This window comes from Lipomyces chichibuensis, assembly GCF_038497645.1.
Source record: "Lipomyces chichibuensis strain CBS 12929 unplaced genomic scaffold V1513scaffold_32, whole genome shotgun sequence".
Lineage (NCBI taxonomy): Eukaryota > Fungi > Ascomycota > Lipomycetes > Lipomycetales > Lipomycetaceae > Lipomyces > Lipomyces chichibuensis.
In genome coordinates this window covers 60024-79728 of record NW_027117484.1, presented here as the reverse complement: position 1 = coordinate 79728, position 19705 = coordinate 60024, and the positions used below count along the sequence as shown (strand labels likewise).

Here is a 19705-nt window from a genome sequence, read left to right as displayed (position 1 = left end):
GCTTTGTGATACGGGATATAGAGTGCTACCTGCAACAAAATAATTTAATTTTCTTAATTGTGCTTTTACGCCATTGGTACTTATCAGACTGATGTGGAGGGGGGCAGGTAATATTGCTGATGGACAGTTGACCACTGAGAGAACTCGCCTTCTATCCAGGGGATGTTCATTTGTAGCCAGCGTTGGCTGTTGTTGTGTGTGCCTTCGTACGCTTGGTACCATAATTACTCTCAAGGGCGGCGCACAACGGCTGCGAATCTTGTTCTGTCAGGTTCACGAGTGTCCCTTGTGCTGCAATTCCCTTTCAGTGTAAACCGATTGAGTATCCGCACCAGTCGACAGCTGCTCAGTGCTTTGCTCTTTGCTCTTTGCATTGGCACTGTAGACGAGCAGTCAACAATGGTCTCCACTCCACCGCTGTCTGCAGCTCTCTCGCCATCGCTCTCGTTCACACTCACCCCCACGTCCTCCCACCACACCTACATCGCGCCTACTCTCGATCCCGTTTACATCGCTGCGGAAGCTGCTGCTGCCGTGCTCGCATCCGATTCCCTCGTCCAGGCTCACTCGCTTTCCGTTCTGCCCCCAACTCCCGCTGCCCTTGCGACCCTCAACGGCTTCCTCGACCACCTCGTCTTAATCCTACTCTTCCGTGCCAGATCCTCTCTCATCGATCCTCTCCGCAACGCCGTCAAGCAAGTCTTCAAAAACCAGCTGGCCCACGATGCCATTGCCGAGGGTGAAGCCGAACTACGCGCATACATCCGTACCCCCGAAGAGGAGAATGCTCTCCTCGGTACGCCTGCACCGACGTCCTCTGATTCCACATTCGATACCGAACTAGCCTGGCGCATGGCCCGTGTGCGATGCATGGTCTACTCCTCCCTCGGCAACGTCGACGAATCCGACGTGCTCAAGTACACCCCCGAACAACGCAGCCTCTTCTCCACCAACGATTCCGTCGATCTGCCCGACCTGATATCTCCCATCGCCACTATCTTCCTCACTGCAATTCTCGAGTTCGTTGCTGAGCATGTACTCTTAGTGGCTGGACGTGCTGTCCTCAGCCGTTACCTTGTCGCATCCACCTCCCGACCACACCTGGCGACCGGCGTCCTATTATTAGAGGAGGTCGATGTTGACAAACTCGCACTCGACCCGCAGGTTGGCAAAGTATGGCGACACTGGCAGAAACGTGGCCGCGAATTGCCTCTCAACACAATCATTCAATATCCCTCCACGAGCCCCACGTTAACACAAACCCTCGAACAAGCCGAATCCGTTCCAGCCACCCCGAACCAGGCACAAGTACTTGCTCCCTCTGCAGATATCTTTGGCGAGGCAATCACTGCGACGCCGAATGGGAAGTACAAGAAAGTGCGTCCGATAAGTGTCGACAACGGTGTGCTGTCGCTTGATGCAGACAATTCTCCATCCGCGGAGGAAGAGTACGACGAGCCTACTCGACAGCTCGGCGAGCGCAGCATCCCCGTTACTCCTGCCATCATTCAGGTGAGTTTTTGACGGACCACTTTCTTCGTGATACTCATATCGTATGTAGGAACGACGAAAATCGCGTCCATGGAGTTTCCACGGCCAGAGATTCTCGCTCTACGAGAGCTTTGCAGCACTGACTGGCACTACATTTGCATCGCCAATGGGGGTGACAAAAGAAAATGTCCAGGTACCATCCACCAACCAAAAGATGGAGTCCACTGTGCAGGAAGGGATTGATGAAGAAAGCTCCGCTCAACTACTCGATCAGATGATTGCTGATATCGGTTCGCAACCGTCGTCTAGTACTACTCCCGGCAGGTCAGTGGCTAACCTCACGAGACAATTGTTACCGGAGGCGTTTGATACGGCACCTCGTGAAGGGCAACAGCTAGAGACCGAACAATCTAGGACTATTGATTTTGATGTGTCGGATGAACCTAATAACAATACTATCTCCGATCGTCATCCGGCATCTCCAGCATTAAATGATTTTAGCGAATCGCAATTGGATAATGCTGTTTATGAAGGAGAGGAGCACGTAGGAGCTATTCCGAGCTACGACTACGACGTTGATGGGGACAGCTTTGACGGTACCATTGATGACGACGACGATCGCAATCGGTCTCGCCGTCGGCCATCGTCCATGGCCTCTGAAGGTAAATCGAATGATGGTGACAATGATGTGCCGGTCATTCTTCTCGCGTCGGCTCCTCCGAGCAGATATAGTAGGTCCTACAGTATTGCAGAACGTCCCGATGCAGCGTCGACGACTTTCTCGAAACGATTGTCAACTAGTGGAATTTCGACGAAGATGAAAGGAAAGAGCAGTAGGCCGATCGCAGAAACAACGATACCTGGGTTCGGTACTACTGTGCCAACTGAGAAAGTACGAAAATACATTTGGATTTCGAATCAAAAGTTCGATGACGGAAGCGGCTCGAGTGAGAGTAATACATCCGTTAAAGCTGGCTCTCCTGAATTGGAGCATGTCACGTTTGAGAGACTGTTGCAGAGCGATATTACTTATAAGTTGAATCTGACGCCGGACAAGTTGCGGGAAGCGAAGGTAGTAGAATTTTATGAGTGTTTATGACACACTTTTTTATTGATGTTTACATAGCCATTTTATGACACAAATCACACGAGAGCATCACTGGTGAACGAGCAGTCCACAAGCGTGGCCAAACCACCCGAACCGCGATCTGGTAGTGTGAGCAGTATCAGCCCGACGTCCCAGTTTCAGTCTGAACTGCCCACAACTCGGTCCTCGTCGTCCGGCTCGATATCCACAGTCTCAGCATCGCAGCAACCAGTGTCTGGATCACCCTCCACCAGATCGAGGTCCTCAACTTTGCGCCGTCTACCTAAGTCTTCGAGCGTGTCCCACGCGTCACAATCAAGCCCCGACGACCGGCAGCCAGCTAATAACGGAACCCTATCATTGCCACCTTCAGCGACCGCCGCATTGCAACCACTGAAGCACGACCGGAATGAGTCCGTGAAAGTGGCGGCGGGAGCAACCCACGAACTCATGAACCTTCTCCGCTTATCATCATCAAGGGAAGACCTCAAAGATGACAACGAACTGAGTCCGAAATCGCGACGGGCACCGGCGAAAAGTTTAGAGTATGTGCGGCCAGCAACTACGGAGAAAGCAGATGAGCACTATCATTCACAGGCGAGGCAGAAAGGCGATGTTAATGATACTCCCGTGCCCGAGATCCCAGAGCGTTACAAACAGTCCCAGTCACCGCAGCAGTCAACCCACCAAGTAAAACGGAGCCCGTCGATCATGAATCGTCTGGGATTCTCTGGTGTCATAGGCGGCGCGGCAAAGTCGGAGAGTACGCCATTGCGGCCGACGTCGTCTGGCGGCGGCACGCATTCGGTTTACAGGAATAGTGGCGAATCTAGGCACCATGGTACTTCCAATAGCAGTCGGAGTAGTAGCAGCAGTTTGGTGGGAGTAGTGAGTGGAATCGGGATTCCTCGGCCGGCAAGTAATGACGTTTACAAGACAATGCCGGGCGATAAGATCAGGGGCAAACGAGAGAGTCCTACTGCGGATTTAGCTAATTTTCTACGAACTACTGGTCCAGACGAATCGCCATACCAGGCGTCCTGCGAAAGTCTCTCGTCGCCAGAAGGATTAACGCCGGAAAAAAATCATCGTTCGTCACTGACCAACAAAACGGGGTTCAAAGGATCGTCGAATAGTCTTCCGAAAAGAGATCGCAAGAAAGGTGTACGATTACTCGGCTTTCTAAAGGGAGAGAAGCATGTTGCGGTGTGAATAGTTCCTTTTTTTGCCTTGTTGCTTTTTGTAACGTGTAATGATTTTATCGAACTTGATGGTATTATGATTCTCAAGCAAATGCATTCAAACATTTTTCTTTCATTTAACTTACAGCTTTTCGTTAAATAAATATATACAAGTATAATCTAAGAGAACATCTGACCTTCATCGACGTTGGCTCGAGTATTCGCTCACTCATAGATTTCATTTAACGACGAACATTCAAGTACGAAAACGTGCACTTGCTTACGAACACTAAATTTCATGAAGCTAATAATTTAAAGTTTCAATGACCGGAAAATTTTAATTCCGACGACTGTGCCCTGACCCTGTGGGATGACGTCTGACCCGGGTGATTGAATGCGCATCGTGGGTATGGGCTAAAACTTCCTGTGGTAAACGAACCTTGAGAGACCGTAAATATGACATGTTGTTCACTGATTTTTTTGTTGCCTTGAAACTTTTATTTTACATGGCCATCACAGAATTTGATGTGGGTGATCGAAGTTGAGTTGTGACTTGACAATCACGTATGTAATCATAGTTTTAAAGGGAGATTCATTCTATATATTGTAGGTAGACATCACACGACCATAGCCAATAAGCATAAATCAGTAAACGCACTCTGCCTATTAATATCGAATGAGCAGTAATTAAAGAAATATGTTATCTTTATATGCTGCACAATTTTGCGCGATCCAACCTGCTATCATACATTGACTCAATTCACATCCCTTCAGATCACCTGGCTCAAAACCTCATTAAAACTTTTATGGGGTGCCACTCTCTCCCGGTGCCTTTCACCGTCTCTGCTGCTGTGTTCCTGGCGCACCACTAGGTAATCCAGGAGGCATGCCATACCCCGGCGGTGGGGGGAAGCTCAATCCAGGCGGTGCGCTACTGCTTAGTCCCGGTGCACCAGCCGGCAGAGTACTAGACATACCAGGCGGCACAAAACCAGGTGGAGGAATCGGGAGCCCGCCTGGAGGCGGGACAGATAACGCTCCGGGTGGTGGAATTGGGAAATTCCCGGCTCCTGGTAATCCTCCAGGAGGGGGAATCATCATTCCCGGCGGTGGAATCGGGAAAATTCCCGGCGGTGGTAGAGGCAGTCCACCCGGTGGCGGAATAGGCAGACTTCCTGGCGGTGGAACTGGCATGCCAGGCAGGACCGGTGGTGGGGGAATCACGCCCGATGGAAACTGGTAAGGGAGCGAGGATCGAGGTATTTGGCCAGCCGGACTTCCGTCTGAGTATTGTGAGGTTATGGAATCTATGATAGCTTGCGCTTGTTCTTGGCTGATTTCTACAAAATGTTTGTTAGTGTCGTCGAGATCTTGCATAGTGAACTGAAACACTTAGGACATACTTTGGTAGTAGTCGATGACATTTTTAATGTGATTTCGACCACTATTATGTGCTCGTCGGACACTTATCGAATCGTGCGTGAGGTATACTATTTTATTGTTATACGTTGACATCAAGTAGCATGCGTGCAATAATACATACCATCGCAGTAATCGCAGAAATAGTAAACCTGGATGTCAGTTCAATTTTCTAGAACACCGAGTTCGCAAACACAGTACTCATCTTAGGCATCGTTATAATACTTGGTCCTTTCAGCAAATGACTAATCGTCTGCCGTTGTTACATTTAATGTCCTGTCCCGACTTGAAGTGTCTAAGTGCGCCGATGACGATGAAAGTGAGGGATTGCTCGTGGCGGAGGCGAACTGGATGCGTGGGGCGGTGGCACAGGTTCCGCTACAATTACGCGGGTGTCAAGGCCAAAGCGACTTTGTTCCCAACTAGCATTCATGAACGCTGCCTCTGTATGTGTTCAACACCATCGTTTCCACGCATTCGTTTAAGTAGCTTCAGTTTTCAGCACGTTTTGTCATTATTGATTGCCTCATTTATATTCGAAATAAATATTCTACTATAGAGAGCGCGGTGCTGCATACACAATGTCAAAGTCTGGGAGTGCATCTTTGCTACTTAAGCAGTACAAGGATTTAACCGACCCCAAGCTTAACATGCCGTCGTTCCATATCGAGGTAAGTAGTTCTCCTTTATGGTGTATTTCACTGTTTTGAATGTGGAAATATGTGCTAATTCTGAGAGTAGTTGAAAGACGGGAACATTTACGTGTGGTATGTGGCTCTTCGTCATCTCGCTCCGAATCATCTAGCTTGTTTCTCGTCCACAACGGCATACTGACAGTCCGACCATATAGGAATGTCGCAGTCATGGTACTGAACAAAGACTCAATCTACCATGGCGGCTATTTCAAGGTGCTCAAGATCTTCCTCCGACTTCCGCAGATGCGGTTTGTTCGTTTCTCAAAAGTCGGTGACTACGTGACTAACCCAAAAGGTGTAATTTAGGCTGAAATGAGGTTTCCATCGGATTACCCATTCAATCCGCCAACGTTTCGGTTCTTAAGACCGTTCTTTCATCCGAACGTGTATCCGAAAGATGGTGGACTCTGTATCTCGATCTTGCATCCGGGCGAGGACGCTACGTCAGGCGAGGCGCCTTCGGTATGTAGCTGCTTTTGTGTGTAGCCTTTACAGGGAACTAAAGGTTAATGGTGTATAGGAACGCTGGAGTCCTGCTCAGGTATTAAGAATGAAAGAAGAGTGGTAGGCGGTTTTCTAACCTAGCTTTAGAGCGTCGAGTCTGTGCTTGTATCTATTCTCTCGCTTCTTGAGGATCCGAACCCGGATTCACCTGCTAACGTTGATGCTTCTGTTGCATGGCGTAATGACAGAGAGAGATACAACAATACGGTCAGACGTGAGTCAGACTTTTATTGTCTAGTTGTTCGGCATGAGAAAGTGAGGCTGATGAGTGATGATGTAGGCCAAGTTGAGAAGTCGAAGGAGGATATCCCGGTTGGATTTAAAATACCGGAATCAGAGGTGTATACCGCGCCACAAACTGAAGACGTTGTGGATGACTCGTTCTGGTATGAGGACGCCGATGTTGACGATGACGATGACGATGACGATGACGATGACGATTTTGACGCTTGTGGCGACGACGACTTTGGAGAAGATGACGACGATGAGGGTGAAGTGCATTTTGACAGTAATGACGAGGATGTCGATATGGACGACCGAGAAGGTAGGTTTTTACGTTCGGCGTTTAAGGCGTGCTGATGCTGACTTGTATGTAGACCGACGTTCGGATAAAGACGAAGGCTGCACGGATGCTGGCGAGGCTGCGCTTGATTCAGAGACGGAAGTCACGCCATTAAAGAGCAGTGCCGACAGAAAGACCGTTGATACTGGCCTGGAACCTCTAACTCCGGCTCCAGAGAACGAGAAGGTTGATATGCTCGACGAGAAACGAAGCACCGTCTTGGATCCCCACGAATCCGAACTATAAACGCTACGTTGTACAAATCAGTCTGCGGACTTATCCCGTCTGCGGAAGGAAAGGGGGCTTATAAGATACTTGATATCGCATATTGTACATTTCATAATTTTCGTTGTACATGCATGGTCATTTTCGGAGTCGGGAATGGTATGTGGGTTCACAGTTGCGTCTTATCCGCTCCACAGGATTATTGGCTTGTCATTGGTTGTGTTATATGGCGCAAATTATACTGCATTTTATTAGTTAGCGTTTTGCAGTACCGTTTTGGATTTTTTGAATGAATTTTGTCAATTTGTCTATATAGCTTGCTGTCATTTAATGGGTGTCAAATCTTTTAGTTAATTAAGTGTGTGTACTGTATATAAGCTGCAGCTTTATTGTGAATTAATAAAATATTAGCATGAAACAAAAATCGCCTAAATACAGCTGGTTGTTTAAAATGTCCAAGAATAGACGAGAAAAATACACCCGATCTGGGACGGCGTTTATAGATCTGCGGCTTCAAGCGTGTGAGCACTTTCATTGTTATACTAACAACTCAATTGGAACGCGTTTTTTTGTGGGGAGGAGCAGAAGAAAACAAACCTATTTTTGCTCGATTGCGAAGTAGCTTTTGCATGCGGAGTACGCCACTGTACAAGGCATTGCTTGTCCACATCCAGACCAACCACTTTCGTTAGTTCGCCCGCTTGTGTTTTGATAGTAATAATGCCTCTTGGAGAAGAAAGTGCTTCGGCGTCCACATTTGACCAGTTAGCGAAGGACCTTGATAATGCAAATATCATGACGCAGAATCCCACCGACGCCAGTGAGACCTCGGTTTCGGATGACATGGCGACGGACGAAGAGAGCATTTCGAGCGTCGAGGAATTGACTGCAGCCGTACTGGAGAGTCAGCCGCGATCGCCGCCTTCTGAGGCGGATAAGGACAAGGCAGCGAAGATCAAGGATGAAGCTAACAAGATTCTGGCCAAAGGAAATTACTCACTGGCTGTCGAGTTGTACTCCCAGGCCATTGAATTGGATCCCGAGAAGGAAGTTTACTGGGCAAATCGAGCGCAGGTATGTGTTACTTTGAAGTAATCGGAGTGGGGTCGTCTAACGACTTGTTAGGCATATATCAAAGAGGAAGCGTATGGCGCTGCAATTGCGGATGCGACAAAGGCTATTAAAGTAAATCCGAATTACATCAAGTCTTACTACAGACGAGCGCTTGCATATACCGCTATTTTGCGGCCGAAGGATGCGCTGAAGGACTTCAACACTGTTGTGCAGCGAGTTCCGACGGACAAGAGCGCACGTGCCAAGAGAGATGAGTGTCAAAAGATCGTCCGCCGGCTAGCATTCGAGGCGGCTATCGAAGTCGGTGAAGAACCGTCAATTGCGGATAGTATCGACTATGAGGCCATGGTTGTTGAGGATTCGTACGAAGGTGCGCGGCTCGAATCAATGACCCAGAAGACTGTCAACGGAAAGTATCCGAAATTGCAGATATCGTTGGAATTCATACAAGACATGATCGAGCGATTTAAGAAGGGACAACGGCTGCATCGAAAATATGTTCTCACGATCATTATCGAGGCCATGAAGTTATTCAGAATCGAGCCCACAATGGTCGATGTCCATATAGAGGAAGGTCTAACTATGTCTGTATGCGGTGACACCCACGGCCAATTTTTCGATCTTCTCGAGCTATTCAGATTTAATGGACATCCCTCAGAAACACACAGCTATCTTTTCAACGGCGACTTTGTCGACAGAGGGTCGTGGTCAACAGAAACTGCCCTGCTTCTGTTTGCATACAAATGGTTATATCCTACGAGGTTTTTCTTGAACAGGGGTAATCATGAGGCAGATGAAATGAACAAGGTGTATGGATTCGAGGGTGAATGCAAAGCAAAGTATTCTGAGAAAGTGTTTAAAGTCTTTTCCGAGTCATTCAGTAGTATGCCATTGGCCACTTTAATCGGAAAAAACTACTTTGTGCTACACGGCGGTTTGTTCTCGGACGACAAGATTACTTTAGAAGATGTTAGAAAGTTTGATAGATTTCGGCAGAAACAACCAGGTCAGAGTGGCTTGATGATGGAAATGTTATGGACCGATCCTCAGCCTCAGCCTGGACGAGGGCCGAGTAAAAGGGGCGTTGGTTTACAGTTTGGACCCGATGTTACGAAACGATTCTGCGAGAAGAACGGTCTCATGGCTGTGATTCGGAGCCATGAAGTTCGAATGGAAGGCTATGAAATCGAGCACGGAGGCAGATTAATCACAGTTTTCTCTGCGCCTAACTATTGGTAAGAATTTAATATTGGTGGTGCGTTGGAATGCATGTGCTAACGAAGTATGCAGCGATTCACAGGGCAACAAGGGTGCTGTTATTAATATCAAGAGCGACTACGAACTTAACTTTCAGACATACGATGCCGTTCCACATCCAGATATTAGACCAATGGGTATGACCTCACCTATTTTTAAATTGATTATATTTGGCAATGGACTAACATGTTACTGTAGCATATGCCAGCAACTTGATGATGTAAGGCGTTATCGTTGAGGGTCAATGTCTTTGTACGATATGAAGTTTGGTACATACTCATGAATAAAAACAAGGCCATTTATAGTACAAATACACTTTGCTGCTGTGGAAAAGTTCAGCATTCGCACCATGTAGCGTACGCATATACAAATCACTCGAAAATCCAATTTCATGCCCCCAGTAAATGCCCAGATTTTATCAGGAATTCAAGTTTAGAACTTAAAATAGTTAGTAATATGTAGCAGAAACATATTATCTGGCAATCACTTACTCGTATTTCGTAACTTCCGGCCCGGACGACGTACCGCACCCATTTTACAGATGAGTAGTTTGACTTTTCAAATACCTTTAGGTACCGCACAAGTAGACCCGAGCTGGTAAACATCATTAACGAGAACTGCATAGCCACGGGAGGACGCGACCAGGTCTTGTGCTTCGTCATGGACGACAATAGTTCCGCTTCGCCAGAGAATACATACTCTGATCCACCCGTAAATCTCGATATTTTCCAGTTTATCGCATTTTCCGAAGGCTCGTACTTGGCCTTTCCTTGAGTGACATGAGTAGTCACCGACGCCGTATTTAATGGTGTTGGAATCTTGATAACAACATTTGTCGCAAACAATTTGGCTCCGAACGTCGCCTTAACAGCGACTTGATATTCAACTTTCGTCCTGCCAATCTCGTTCACCAAAACATGAACTGTAAACGGGAGATTGATATTCTCTGTGGCGCGATATTTCATAAGCTCAAACTCACCATCTGGCGGAATGAAACTGATAGTTCGGTCGGCATCGAATCGGCCTAGTCGTACGCACTGATGAAACTGGCAGTCCTCCAACGTAACCGAACCAGCTGCTGCCTTTGCGGCTCTTTTTGATTTTGAAATATTGTCATCTGGTCTATCAATCAGTAGCCGATCATTCAAGCCGAACTTGCACTCTGGCATGCCAGATAAGAATGCTCGGAGAATAATCTGTCCAGCAACGTCGGCACGTAAGACAGTTCCTAAACCGTTAGCGAGCTGCATACGTAATCATAGTCCATTGGAGGTATTATACCAGTAGCGCTCATCAATAAATTGACATCCTCGAAAACATCGACAAAAACCTCGTTTCGTCGATACTTGATATCATCTCGTCGCCAGGACATCGCGCCCGTTGCCTGCATTGTAATTTTCCTCGACTCCTCCGCTCGAATTTCTGACCGAACACCTTCGGTCATAATATACATCTTCAGTGTATCCGTTTCCGTGTTTTGTGGATATCCAAAATCAATGACTTCATCCAGAAGCTCGTAAATAAGTGTGAAATTATTTTTAATTGCCTCTTCATCAAGTTTACCAAAGTATGCTCGTCCTAGAGCGACGATTTTGTAGAGAAATTCGAAAATCAACGCGACATCGGCATTCTGACGCGATACAGCAACAATATATATATTCTCGTGCTTTACATGGCAAAAGGTCGTTGTACCTAATGTCAGTACTGGCGAACGGACCTTAAAATATTATTAGCCACTCAGTGACAATGAGCTACAAACGACATACGTCTGTATTTGAAATGACCTGGATTCGAAAAAGATCTGATATGCTTCGCCGAAGACCATCGCGATATATCCGAGAGATCAGGACTTCACCTTTTTGGTTGTACAGAAGGATGGCGGACAGCATGGCCGCTCTGTCTAGTGAGATAGGGTATTAGGACAATCCTGACAATTAAGGGGGCCGTCTTATCGTCAGCGCGAAGGCGCTGATTAGTGAAATGATTAATCTGCCGTATATAGGTTCGGCTGCCGACTGTGATTGGAAATAGTGTGGAAAGAATGAGGTACTCAAAGCTCGGCGCTATGAAGGATGTCCGAGGTCAAATTATTATGAACCAGCTAACGGTCGGCTATCCCTATCCAGAGACATTCAACTATAGCAATTGCCAATAGTATTTTTCCAATGCCAGCCACACTCGATCTAGAATAAATTGTTCAGTACTACTGCGAGGCCAGTTTCGAAGGACGTGATCTCACGCCGTTGTCGTCTTGTTCGCTTGACTTATCGGTTAGCTCATGCCGACGATGTCTCGACCTGACATGCATTGCCGCTCCCGCCGGATTTAAACCACGGCGCACGTGACTCGACGATCACGAACATAAATCTTGGGTTATGTTAAATCTTGAGAATTAGCAATTGAACGAATCGAAATAATAAATGCATAAGAAATAACACTAATAATGATTCACAAATAATCTGACACTCTATGTCTTCTTTTTTAGTTATGAATTGTATAAAGTTAACTTGCATGGCCGGAATCAGTAAAAGTTTACTAATGATGGGACATATTTAAACTCTAATTGCAAGATTTTATATGTAGTCTATATGTAGTCTATATGTCGTCTATGTGTAGTTTGTCTAAAGCTATTGCCACCACGCGCGCCAGAAGACAGCTAATATATCTCAAACGAAGGAATCTTGACGGACAAGACTGCGACCACAATGACAGAGCTGATTACTACTGCGATGCTTTAGAGACAGCTCATTTATAAAAGTGCAATTTGAATGGCAACGTATACCCCCGATCTGAGACGTATAGACCTATAAGCCAATCCGCTATTACTTGTGAGCGCAATCGAGTGATTTTTTGAATTATAGAAACATCGCGATGGATGGCGGAAATACAAACCCAGCCATTAGCCATGCCCTCTCAAGTTGGTTTACTGGCAGGAGGATGACAAGCTAAAAGAGAGCAGCAGAGCGAGTCTGTAATCAGCCAGCAGGTGGAGTTCAAGGTTGCACCAAATCGTTGAGTGATCGAGGCGGGGGCAGTTGTTGCGATGTCGTTGCATTTCAGCAGGCCTTACACATAAGTCGTGTGTAATAACACAGGGCCGTCAAATTCATATTAGGTTTGTAGGCAGTTCCCGATTCTATAGTTGCAGGTAGAAGCGTATCGTCATGTGGATCGAACGTCACTGCTACCGCTGCACATCCTGATCTGGGATAGCACATATCCCACATTTTTATGAACCATTCCACAATCTGCAGCAGACTGCTCACAGTGGTGACAATTGGAGAAGCTAGCACTTCTATATACTATCATTGTAATATACACCTAATTGTTTCTAATCCCAATCAACATCATCGTCTTCACTCTCTGCCTCCTTCGCAGAATGTAACATTGTCGAGCTTCCTTCTCTAAGTTTGCCGAGTTTTCTCTGAATGACACCTAATTTAATAACAGTGTTAGCGACAGGAATTCACGAACTCGGAGGGGGGACCCCCAGACGGACCTGACTTCTGTAACTGGGACTCTAGCATGTCGGACGTGAAGTGATCACTATTTGCTAAAGATTCAAATCCCACAAGCCGCAGTACTTCTTTTCCATCTATAAAGCATATCACGCACGGAAGTACCTGGATTCGTAGCCGAACCACTAGGAAAGTTGCGTTATCGACGTTAACGCTGATAAATCGGGTGCCCATATGTTTCGCAGTGAGCGCCTAGAAATAATCAGCAGCTATAGGAGTATCTCACGCTGGGACAAATACGTTCAGACGACTGTCCATGATCTCGCACCGCTTAAATCCAGGGTGAAAGAAGTGAACGACACAGTATTTCGTAGTTCTGCCACCACATCATTATGATTCATCCAATATTCAAAAAATGCTTATTAACCCACGTTGTTATTTCTAAAACCTCCTTCTCTGTAGCAACTTCCTTCAAGATTCCATGTCCCGTGTCCATGAACCTCTTTGCGGCTTTCATTCTGCAAGACAAATCAGTCAGATCTTTTGACCACATTAGCAAGGCACACTTACTGCGAATGAAGTTCCTGCATCCTCATTTCTCTAAATGCATCTAGTGCAGCACTGTCTTCCTCCAGTAATGCTAAAAACTCGTCATCGTCCACAGAATCATTGTCATCTTCTCGTTCTTCTCTACTACTACTTTCCGCTTTTGAAATTAGGACGTCAGTATACGAGTCTAGAACTTTGGCGGTAGCAGCGTCCATTACACCACCAAAATAAATTATAATACTTCAAGAAATTACTGATTGTTCCTGAACCACAAAATTGTGTTGCCCAGGTAGATCCCTACATTTTGTTAGGTTTAGGGTGGACAATACGAAGAGCATTTCGCGTAATTTTAAAGTTATGTGCCACCAAAACATTTTGGATAGTTTTCGTTTTCTTTTCTACCCCTTGTGTTACTGCGGCGTTGGATTAGGGTAATCTACTAACAGTACGAGACTCTTGTATTTGTCTAGCTAGCTCCGCCCACCTCCGCCATATTGCATTTCAACGGATAAGTCGGATACTATACTATTGTTAAAGCTATGCTTGATTTTGGGCTTGGCTTGATGGTAGCCGCTCGTACACTTCATAGTTGATGTGGTGAACAAACCTCCGCCAAGACCTTACTCAGGCATTGAAAAACCATGCCGGCAACCAGTAATTTTATTGTTCTCCTTCACAATGAGAAAGAGCCCAGAGGCCAAAGGTACCTAAAAGCAGAGACGATTGCAAGAATTTTGCACGAATTTAAGGACGGGTGGCTGGAAGCTGAGCTCATCAACGGTTATCGAATAGTGGTATGTTTCAGTGGGAACACCTCATTGGCCTTTCGGTGGCACTTGTTCTAACGTTTGGTCGGCAGATATCCCCTGACAAGCTAGCCCGTTATACCAATGGCATAAAAGCATTTGAAAGGTTTTTGACCTCGATTGCGGAAACTCCGTCTCAGCCATTGGCCGTCAGGTCTCGCAAGAGGCACAAGCCGATATCAATGGACAGTGACCACGATGGCCGTGAGACCGTTTCCAGCCCGGCCCCAGCATTACAGGTGAAGACTGAAACGAATGAAGGTGAATTAATCCAGGAAGATGTTGGCAAAGCGAAAAGACACTTGCCATTGGAGGATAAATTACCATCAAAGCGTTTCACAAGAAAGCCTGCGAATCAGAGCTCTGAGAAGCGACGAGTGGGCAGCAGATCTCGAAAAGGTTCCTCTGATGATGAGCTTGGCTACAGCTCTGATGACATTCCACTTGCGCGAATGTCTATATTGCGAAAAAGGCCAACACCGGCTTATACGCGAGCTGCCTTACTTCACGATTCATTCGGTGACGTCCAGTTTGACAGTGAGAGTAGTACGACCAACAGAAATTTAGGATCATTGAGACCCGCGAAAAGCACTCCTGTAGAACATCTCGAGCGAAATTTAAAGCGCAGAAGAGGGACAAGCGCAGAGTCTGTACGCTCAAATCGTTCCACGGGATCCGACCGCTCGGCAGATATATCGGATAGGCATCTAGCTCCCCTTGTTAAGCGAGCGAAAGTCAGGAAAAATGAATCGGAGCAACGTCCTGGTCATTCTCAGCTTGTAGCGACAGCGAAGATTAAGAAGCGATTTTCCGAAGACTATGCTTCAGAGTATTCACGGCGCCATATTCAATACTGCGATACCTGCAAAATGGACAATACGCATAATTTTGACAAAGGACAATTGATCCATTGTCAGGGGTGCTCATTTTCGTACCATGTGTTGTGCTGCAAGCAGCCAGCGTCGAAACATGTCCTGACTCTAGCCACGAAACACCTGCTTGTTCTGCAGTGCCGATATTGTATCGGAGCGGAGACGACTGATTTTGGAAGTCAGCTTTGTTTTGTCTGCGGCCAAGAAGGTGCCAACTGCAAGAAGTTTAAGCCATTTGTCCAACGGCCAACATTTATATCGCCGACTTCTATGCCCAAATCTCCGGTTGCAAGTGGGACTGAGGAGAACGAGAAATTAGAGGAAGAGAAGGTTACTGACTCTCGCATGTTTAATTCGGAAAGAGTTATGTTCCGCTGTTCGCTGTGTCGTCGATGCGCTCACTACGATCATCTTACTCCAGTGGAGACAGAAAACTCCCAAAGTGCCGATATTGTGTCTCAGTATTCCGAATTCTTGTGTTCGATGTGCACTAAATACACAGCGAAAGTGGAAAATATCTTGGTTTGGAGACCTATACAGAAACAAGAGGAAATGCCTTCCCAAGAAGTATCTTTGGCAACAGTGCCAGGTTACCAAAGGGAGTACCTTGTCAAATTCGAGCTTCAATCATACTTTAAAGTCACATGGGTTCTAGGGGGTTGGCTACTGTCTACTGCAAGAAGTGCTCAGCTTCGATCGTTTCATAAGAAGCATCCGTTTCCGGTATACACTATCGATGACGCCGTGCCCGAGGATAATTATCGTATCGAGGTTGTTCTGGAAGTGACCTACAGAGGCGATAAAAGCCGAGGCGATATGCGGTTCAAGTCGAGGGTAGAGGAATTGAACAGTATAGGCGAAGTGCAAGAGGTTTTTGTGAAGTGGAAAGGACTATCGTTTTCTGAGCGTATGATCGGAGAGATTTTGTTACTGATTCATCAGATCGGGTTAGTTGCTAACTGCTTTAGTGTTCTGGGAAGAGCCGCCGTCAGCTTCGAATACCGAGAGATACGCCGACTTCCAAGCGGCATATGAAGATTATGTAAATGGATTCTATATTCATCTTCCGCAATCCGCTTCAACTGATATCCAAAAATTCAGGAAATCTACATTTTCACAGCACGAGTTTAAAGGACAGCCTAAGTTTATCGAAGGTGGGACTTTGATGGAGTATCAACTGGAAGGTATGAACTGGCTCTACTTCAAATGGTTCCAGAATAAACCAGCGATACTCGCGGACGACATGGGACTTGGAAAGACGATTCAAGTCATTTCGTATTTGTCGATTTTGTTTCATGTTCATGGTGTCTGGCCTCTACTGGTGGTTGCTCCTCAATCGATTGTTCCAAACTGGAAGCGAGAATTTCGTCGGTGGGCACCAGATCTTAGATGCATTGCATATAACGGGTGGCAAGAACACAGACAAATTCAGCAGAAATATCAGATGTGTGTGAATAACAATACAGGTGTCGACTTGAATTGCCATGTGGTAATTACATCATTTAATGCCCTTATGGATGATTCAGCGTTTTTGAATAGATATAAATGGCAAGCATTGGTTGTTGACGAGGGGAATCGATTAAAGAGTGACAAGAATATTACCTATAAAATCCTAATGGGAATTCAGGCAGAACATAAAGTGATCCTTACAGGTAAGTGCGCTTGCGAGGGTGTCGTGATATCTCTCCTAACTGTCTATTAGGAACCCCACTTCAAAATAATATTAGGGAGCTCTTCAATCTTTTGCAGTATGCCAGATACTCTTAGAATGGTGGAGGTAATGCTAATAGTGTGTTAGATTTTTGAATCCGGCGGAAGTGGACGCGGAGAAACTGGAAGAAAAATATTCGGAAATGAGCGAGAGCAATGTGGTCGAATTGCATCATCTATTACAGTGCGTTAGGCATTATGGTTCGATTTTATGTGTCACATTACTCATAGTTGCTTTATAGACCGTATTTCTTAAGACGAACCAAAACCGAGGTACTTAGCCACCTGTTGCCGAAAAAGACAGAGATTATCGTGCCAATATCCATGGTTAACCTTCAAAAGCGCCTCTACAAGTCGATCTTGGCAAAGAATCCTGACCTGCTGAGAACTATTGTTTCAAAGTCGAACCTTTCAGCAAGAGTCTCAGCAAGCAATCTAAATAACATTTTTATGCAACTTCGTAAGTGCCTTTGTCATCCGTACCTCTGCAATCAGGACATTGAACAGTGGTCGTCGGATCCAAAGGAATCGCTAAGGAGATTGACTGAGGCATGCGGGAAGCTTGAGCTTCTTTCGATCATGCTTCCAAAATTGATTGGGAGTGGGCATCGGATACTGATTTTCAGTCAATTTGTGGTCATGTTAGTGAGTTGCACAACCTTTGTCTGTGATTCTGTTTGCAAATATGTACTAACTATTTGTCAAGGATATTTTAGAGGATTTCATCGGAGGAATGGACATCAGTTACACTCGAATAGTGAGTTTCTTATCAGCGCTTTGTTCTATGTATGACAAAATGCTTACAATTGTTAAAGGACGGGAGCGTCACCTCTCAGGACCGCCAACAGAGAATCGATGCGTTTAACGCCGAAAACTCAAATATTTCCGTTTTCATCTTATCAACCAGAGCAGGCGGTGTAGGCATCAACTTGGCCACCGCTGATACTGTTATTGTTTATGATCCCGACTTTAATCCGCATCAAGACATGCAGGCCTTATCTCGTGCTCATCGAATCGGGCAAAAAAATAGAGTTCTCGTTTTCAATCTTGTTACGCGAAATTCTGTTGAAGGTATGTTTTGGTTTATCCTCTCTTACATCTGAATTGCGCTGACTGACTTTCTTTATAGAAAAAATTTTGGAGATTGGACGCAGGAAAATGGTTCTCGACCAAATTGTAATCGAGAATATGGGCAATGTGGAAGAAGAACATTTTGACTTACAGGGCATTCTTCGCAACGGTGCGAGAGCATTATTTGAGTACGACGAGGATAATATTAAGTATGATAATGCTGCGGTTGACAAATTGCTAGAAAGATCAGAAGAAGAGGAAGTTTCGACGTCTCAGCAGAAAGAAGAGAATCGGTTTGGATTTGCACGAGTATGGGAAAACGACACCGATGATTTGGCTGATTTCAACGACACTAGCGAAGCGGACAAGAAACCCGAAGAGGACGATACCGGATTCTGGGATAAAATTCTACAGGAGCGCGAGGCTGAGATTCGAGGTGAGCAGGCCGCTAGGCAGGCTCAGTTCGGTCGCGGCAAGCGGATTCGGGATGCGGTGGTTAAGGTGATGCCTATCAGACATGTTAGTATGGTAGAGAGAAATTAACATTAGTAGGATGTTGTCGATCGGACACAGTGGGACCCCACTCCAGAAGACGACGATAGCGACCAACAGACGAGGCGGCGGAAAGCCAACTCGAGCGATTCTGAGGCATCATTCCATGCTTCACCTAATCGAGTAGCAGAAGAGAGTGAAGAGGACTTTCAGGACGCTGATATGGAGGAGATTGATTTGGTGATGAATCAACCGATGCCTACTTCTGTCCCGCAAGAGTCACTTTTGCGCTCAGCTGCCACTTCACCCAAGTTTGGTTCGTTCAAGCGCGTAAAGATCGCGCCGAAGGCAGTTCCTCCTTTGCGTGTGCAGCATTCTGAAAATGAGGTGATGCCGCTCCCGACATCGAAGCCTTTGCAGACAACTACAAGTAGTGAGGTGCCATTACAATCGTCTGTGCCTTTGGTGCTGGATCAGCTGCCACTCAGTGTCACGGAATATGCAGCATCAGCATCAGGATATCTGGCAGCAGAGCTTGTACCAACGTCCTCTCTGCCAAAGACCGTTGTTGCGTCGTCAGCTCCCGTGGTGGCGGAAGTGCTACCGAAAGCGCCTGCTGCACTGCAGGAATCGGAGGTTACTGACTATGTAGCAAGGACAGATATGACGCAAGCTACTGAACCTGTCGTTCAGTCGTCGACAGATATTCAATCCTCCAGGGGCGCAAAGGTTACACCGCCTGCCAATCCGGACAATCACGCAACTCCACTCACTGGCAACGGCTCTCAGCGTGCTTATAGTGACACATCCCAGTCGGTACAGTTTGTCATAAATAACCGAATGCCATACAATCCTCGCTATCCCTTTATTTGCGATGGGTCGCACTTGGCACACGAACCAGGGAAGTGCCCTCTTCGAACAACTCCGGTGGAGCTCTGTCCGCTATGCGGGTACGCGCATCTGGCAGGAGTCCAAATATGTCCGCAGTTCCTGTCTGTGAATCAGCTTGAATTTTTAATAAATGCTGTTAAAGAGTCTAAAGAGCCAGAAGAATTTAGGTCTCCTGCGCTTAAGTATTTGACTTTTGTTTGGGAAAAGCTCACTGGTAGTAATACAGGTTGATGCAATGGATAATGGGACTGTGTGGATTTAGGCGTTTCCAATCTTTTTTTGTAATTTTATTTGCTATGTTTTTGTTGCTGATAGACCAGGCCAATAAGTGAACCAATCCAGATTTGTTGTATCAATACCG

The 19705-nt window shown here is 46.2% G+C and overlaps 7 protein-coding genes across 7 annotated transcripts; 4 read left to right on the top strand and 3 right to left on the bottom strand.

Annotated features, from left to right (window-relative positions):
• Positions 1 to 20: 20 nt before the first annotated feature.
• Positions 21 to 3948, top strand: V1513DRAFT_465901 (uncharacterized protein). The gene is made up of 3 exons (XM_066900056.1): positions 21 to 1512; positions 1562 to 2563; positions 2618 to 3948. Exons 1-3 carry the CDS (start codon positions 163 to 165, stop codon positions 3788 to 3790), a joined length of 3525 nt encoding a protein of 1174 aa, XP_066752001.1. The 5' UTR covers positions 21 to 162; the 3' UTR covers positions 3791 to 3948.
• Positions 3949 to 4336: 388 nt separating this feature from the next.
• V1513DRAFT_449819 (U1 zinc finger-domain-containing protein) lies at positions 4337 to 5617 on the bottom strand. The gene is made up of 4 exons (XM_066898730.1): positions 5384 to 5617; positions 5303 to 5324; positions 5163 to 5249; positions 4337 to 5099 (listed from the first exon to the last, which is right to left on the bottom strand). The coding sequence occupies exons 1-4, from the start codon at positions 5390 to 5392 to the stop codon at positions 4594 to 4596; spliced, it is 624 nt and encodes a 207-aa protein (XP_066752000.1). The 5' UTR covers positions 5393 to 5617; the 3' UTR covers positions 4337 to 4593.
• V1513DRAFT_465899 (ubiquitin-conjugating enzyme/RWD-like protein) lies at positions 5610 to 7583 on the top strand. The gene is made up of 8 exons (XM_066900055.1): positions 5610 to 5849; positions 5920 to 5945; positions 6029 to 6125; positions 6180 to 6335; positions 6394 to 6414; positions 6465 to 6591; positions 6658 to 6921; positions 6974 to 7583. The coding sequence occupies exons 1-8, from the start codon at positions 5760 to 5762 to the stop codon at positions 7183 to 7185; spliced, it is 993 nt and encodes a 330-aa protein (XP_066751999.1). The 5' UTR covers positions 5610 to 5759; the 3' UTR covers positions 7186 to 7583.
• A 144-nt stretch (positions 7584 to 7727) lies between these two features.
• Positions 7728 to 9847, top strand: V1513DRAFT_465898 (Metallo-dependent phosphatase-like protein). Its single transcript, XM_066900054.1, has 4 exons — positions 7728 to 8238; positions 8290 to 9473; positions 9529 to 9632; positions 9694 to 9847. The coding sequence occupies exons 1-4, from the start codon at positions 7885 to 7887 to the stop codon at positions 9717 to 9719; spliced, it is 1668 nt and encodes a 555-aa protein (XP_066751998.1). The 5' UTR covers positions 7728 to 7884; the 3' UTR covers positions 9720 to 9847.
• An 80-nt stretch (positions 9848 to 9927) lies between these two features.
• V1513DRAFT_426795 (Mu homology domain-containing protein) lies at positions 9928 to 11384 on the bottom strand (the record flags this gene model as incomplete). The annotated part of the gene is made up of 4 exons (XM_066896189.1): positions 9928 to 9933; positions 9987 to 10723; positions 10777 to 11212; positions 11262 to 11384. 4 exons carry the CDS (start codon positions 11382 to 11384, stop codon positions 9928 to 9930), a joined length of 1302 nt encoding a protein of 433 aa, XP_066751997.1.
• Positions 11385 to 12400: 1016 nt separating this feature from the next.
• On the bottom strand, positions 12401 to 13717 carry V1513DRAFT_472408 (thioredoxin-like protein; the record flags this gene model as incomplete). The annotated part of the gene is made up of 5 exons (XM_066900165.1): positions 12401 to 12930; positions 12995 to 13205; positions 13254 to 13329; positions 13385 to 13471; positions 13524 to 13717. The coding sequence occupies 5 exons, from the start codon at positions 13715 to 13717 to the stop codon at positions 12827 to 12829; spliced, it is 672 nt and encodes a 223-aa protein (XP_066751996.1). The 3' UTR covers positions 12401 to 12826.
• Positions 13718 to 14143: 426 nt separating this feature from the next.
• V1513DRAFT_459932 (P-loop containing nucleoside triphosphate hydrolase protein) lies at positions 14144 to 19575 on the top strand (the record flags this gene model as incomplete). The annotated part of the gene is made up of 10 exons (XM_066899795.1): positions 14144 to 14296; positions 14362 to 16087; positions 16149 to 16832; positions 16883 to 16928; positions 16979 to 17074; positions 17133 to 17535; positions 17597 to 17647; positions 17706 to 17961; positions 18020 to 18462; positions 18514 to 19575. 10 exons carry the CDS (start codon positions 14144 to 14146, stop codon positions 19573 to 19575), a joined length of 4920 nt encoding a protein of 1639 aa, XP_066751995.1.
• Positions 19576 to 19705: the final 130 nt, after the last annotated feature.

Coding starts and splice junctions, on each gene's coding strand:
- V1513DRAFT_465901 (XM_066900056.1), top strand. CDS start 163: ATGTTCATTTGTAGCCAGCGTTGGCTGTTGTTGTGTGTGCCTTCGTAC. Junction 1,513..1,561: donor TTACTCCTGCCATCATTCAG/GTGAGTTTTTGA, acceptor TATCGTATGTAG/GAACGACGAAAATCGCGTCC. Junction 2,564..2,617: donor ACAAGTTGCGGGAAGCGAAG/GTAGTAGAATTT, acceptor ATGTTTACATAG/CCATTTTATGACACAAATCA.
- V1513DRAFT_449819 (XM_066898730.1), bottom strand. Junction 5,250..5,302: donor TTTCTGCGATTACTGCGATG/GTATGTATTATT, acceptor ACAATAAAATAG/TATACCTCACGCACGATTCG. Junction 5,100..5,162: donor TGTCATCGACTACTACCAAA/GTATGTCCTAAG, acceptor AACATTTTGTAG/AAATCAGCCAAGAACAAGCG.
- V1513DRAFT_465899 (XM_066900055.1), top strand. CDS start 5,760: ATGTCAAAGTCTGGGAGTGCATCTTTGCTACTTAAGCAGTACAAGGAT. Junction 6,336..6,393: donor CGTCAGGCGAGGCGCCTTCG/GTATGTAGCTGC, acceptor AATGGTGTATAG/GAACGCTGGAGTCCTGCTCA. Junction 6,415..6,464: donor AACGCTGGAGTCCTGCTCAG/GTATTAAGAATG, acceptor ACCTAGCTTTAG/AGCGTCGAGTCTGTGCTTGT.
- V1513DRAFT_465898 (XM_066900054.1), top strand. CDS start 7,885: ATGCCTCTTGGAGAAGAAAGTGCTTCGGCGTCCACATTTGACCAGTTA. Junction 8,239..8,289: donor ACTGGGCAAATCGAGCGCAG/GTATGTGTTACT, acceptor ACGACTTGTTAG/GCATATATCAAAGAGGAAGC. Junction 9,633..9,693: donor TCCAGATATTAGACCAATGG/GTATGACCTCAC, acceptor ATGTTACTGTAG/CATATGCCAGCAACTTGATG.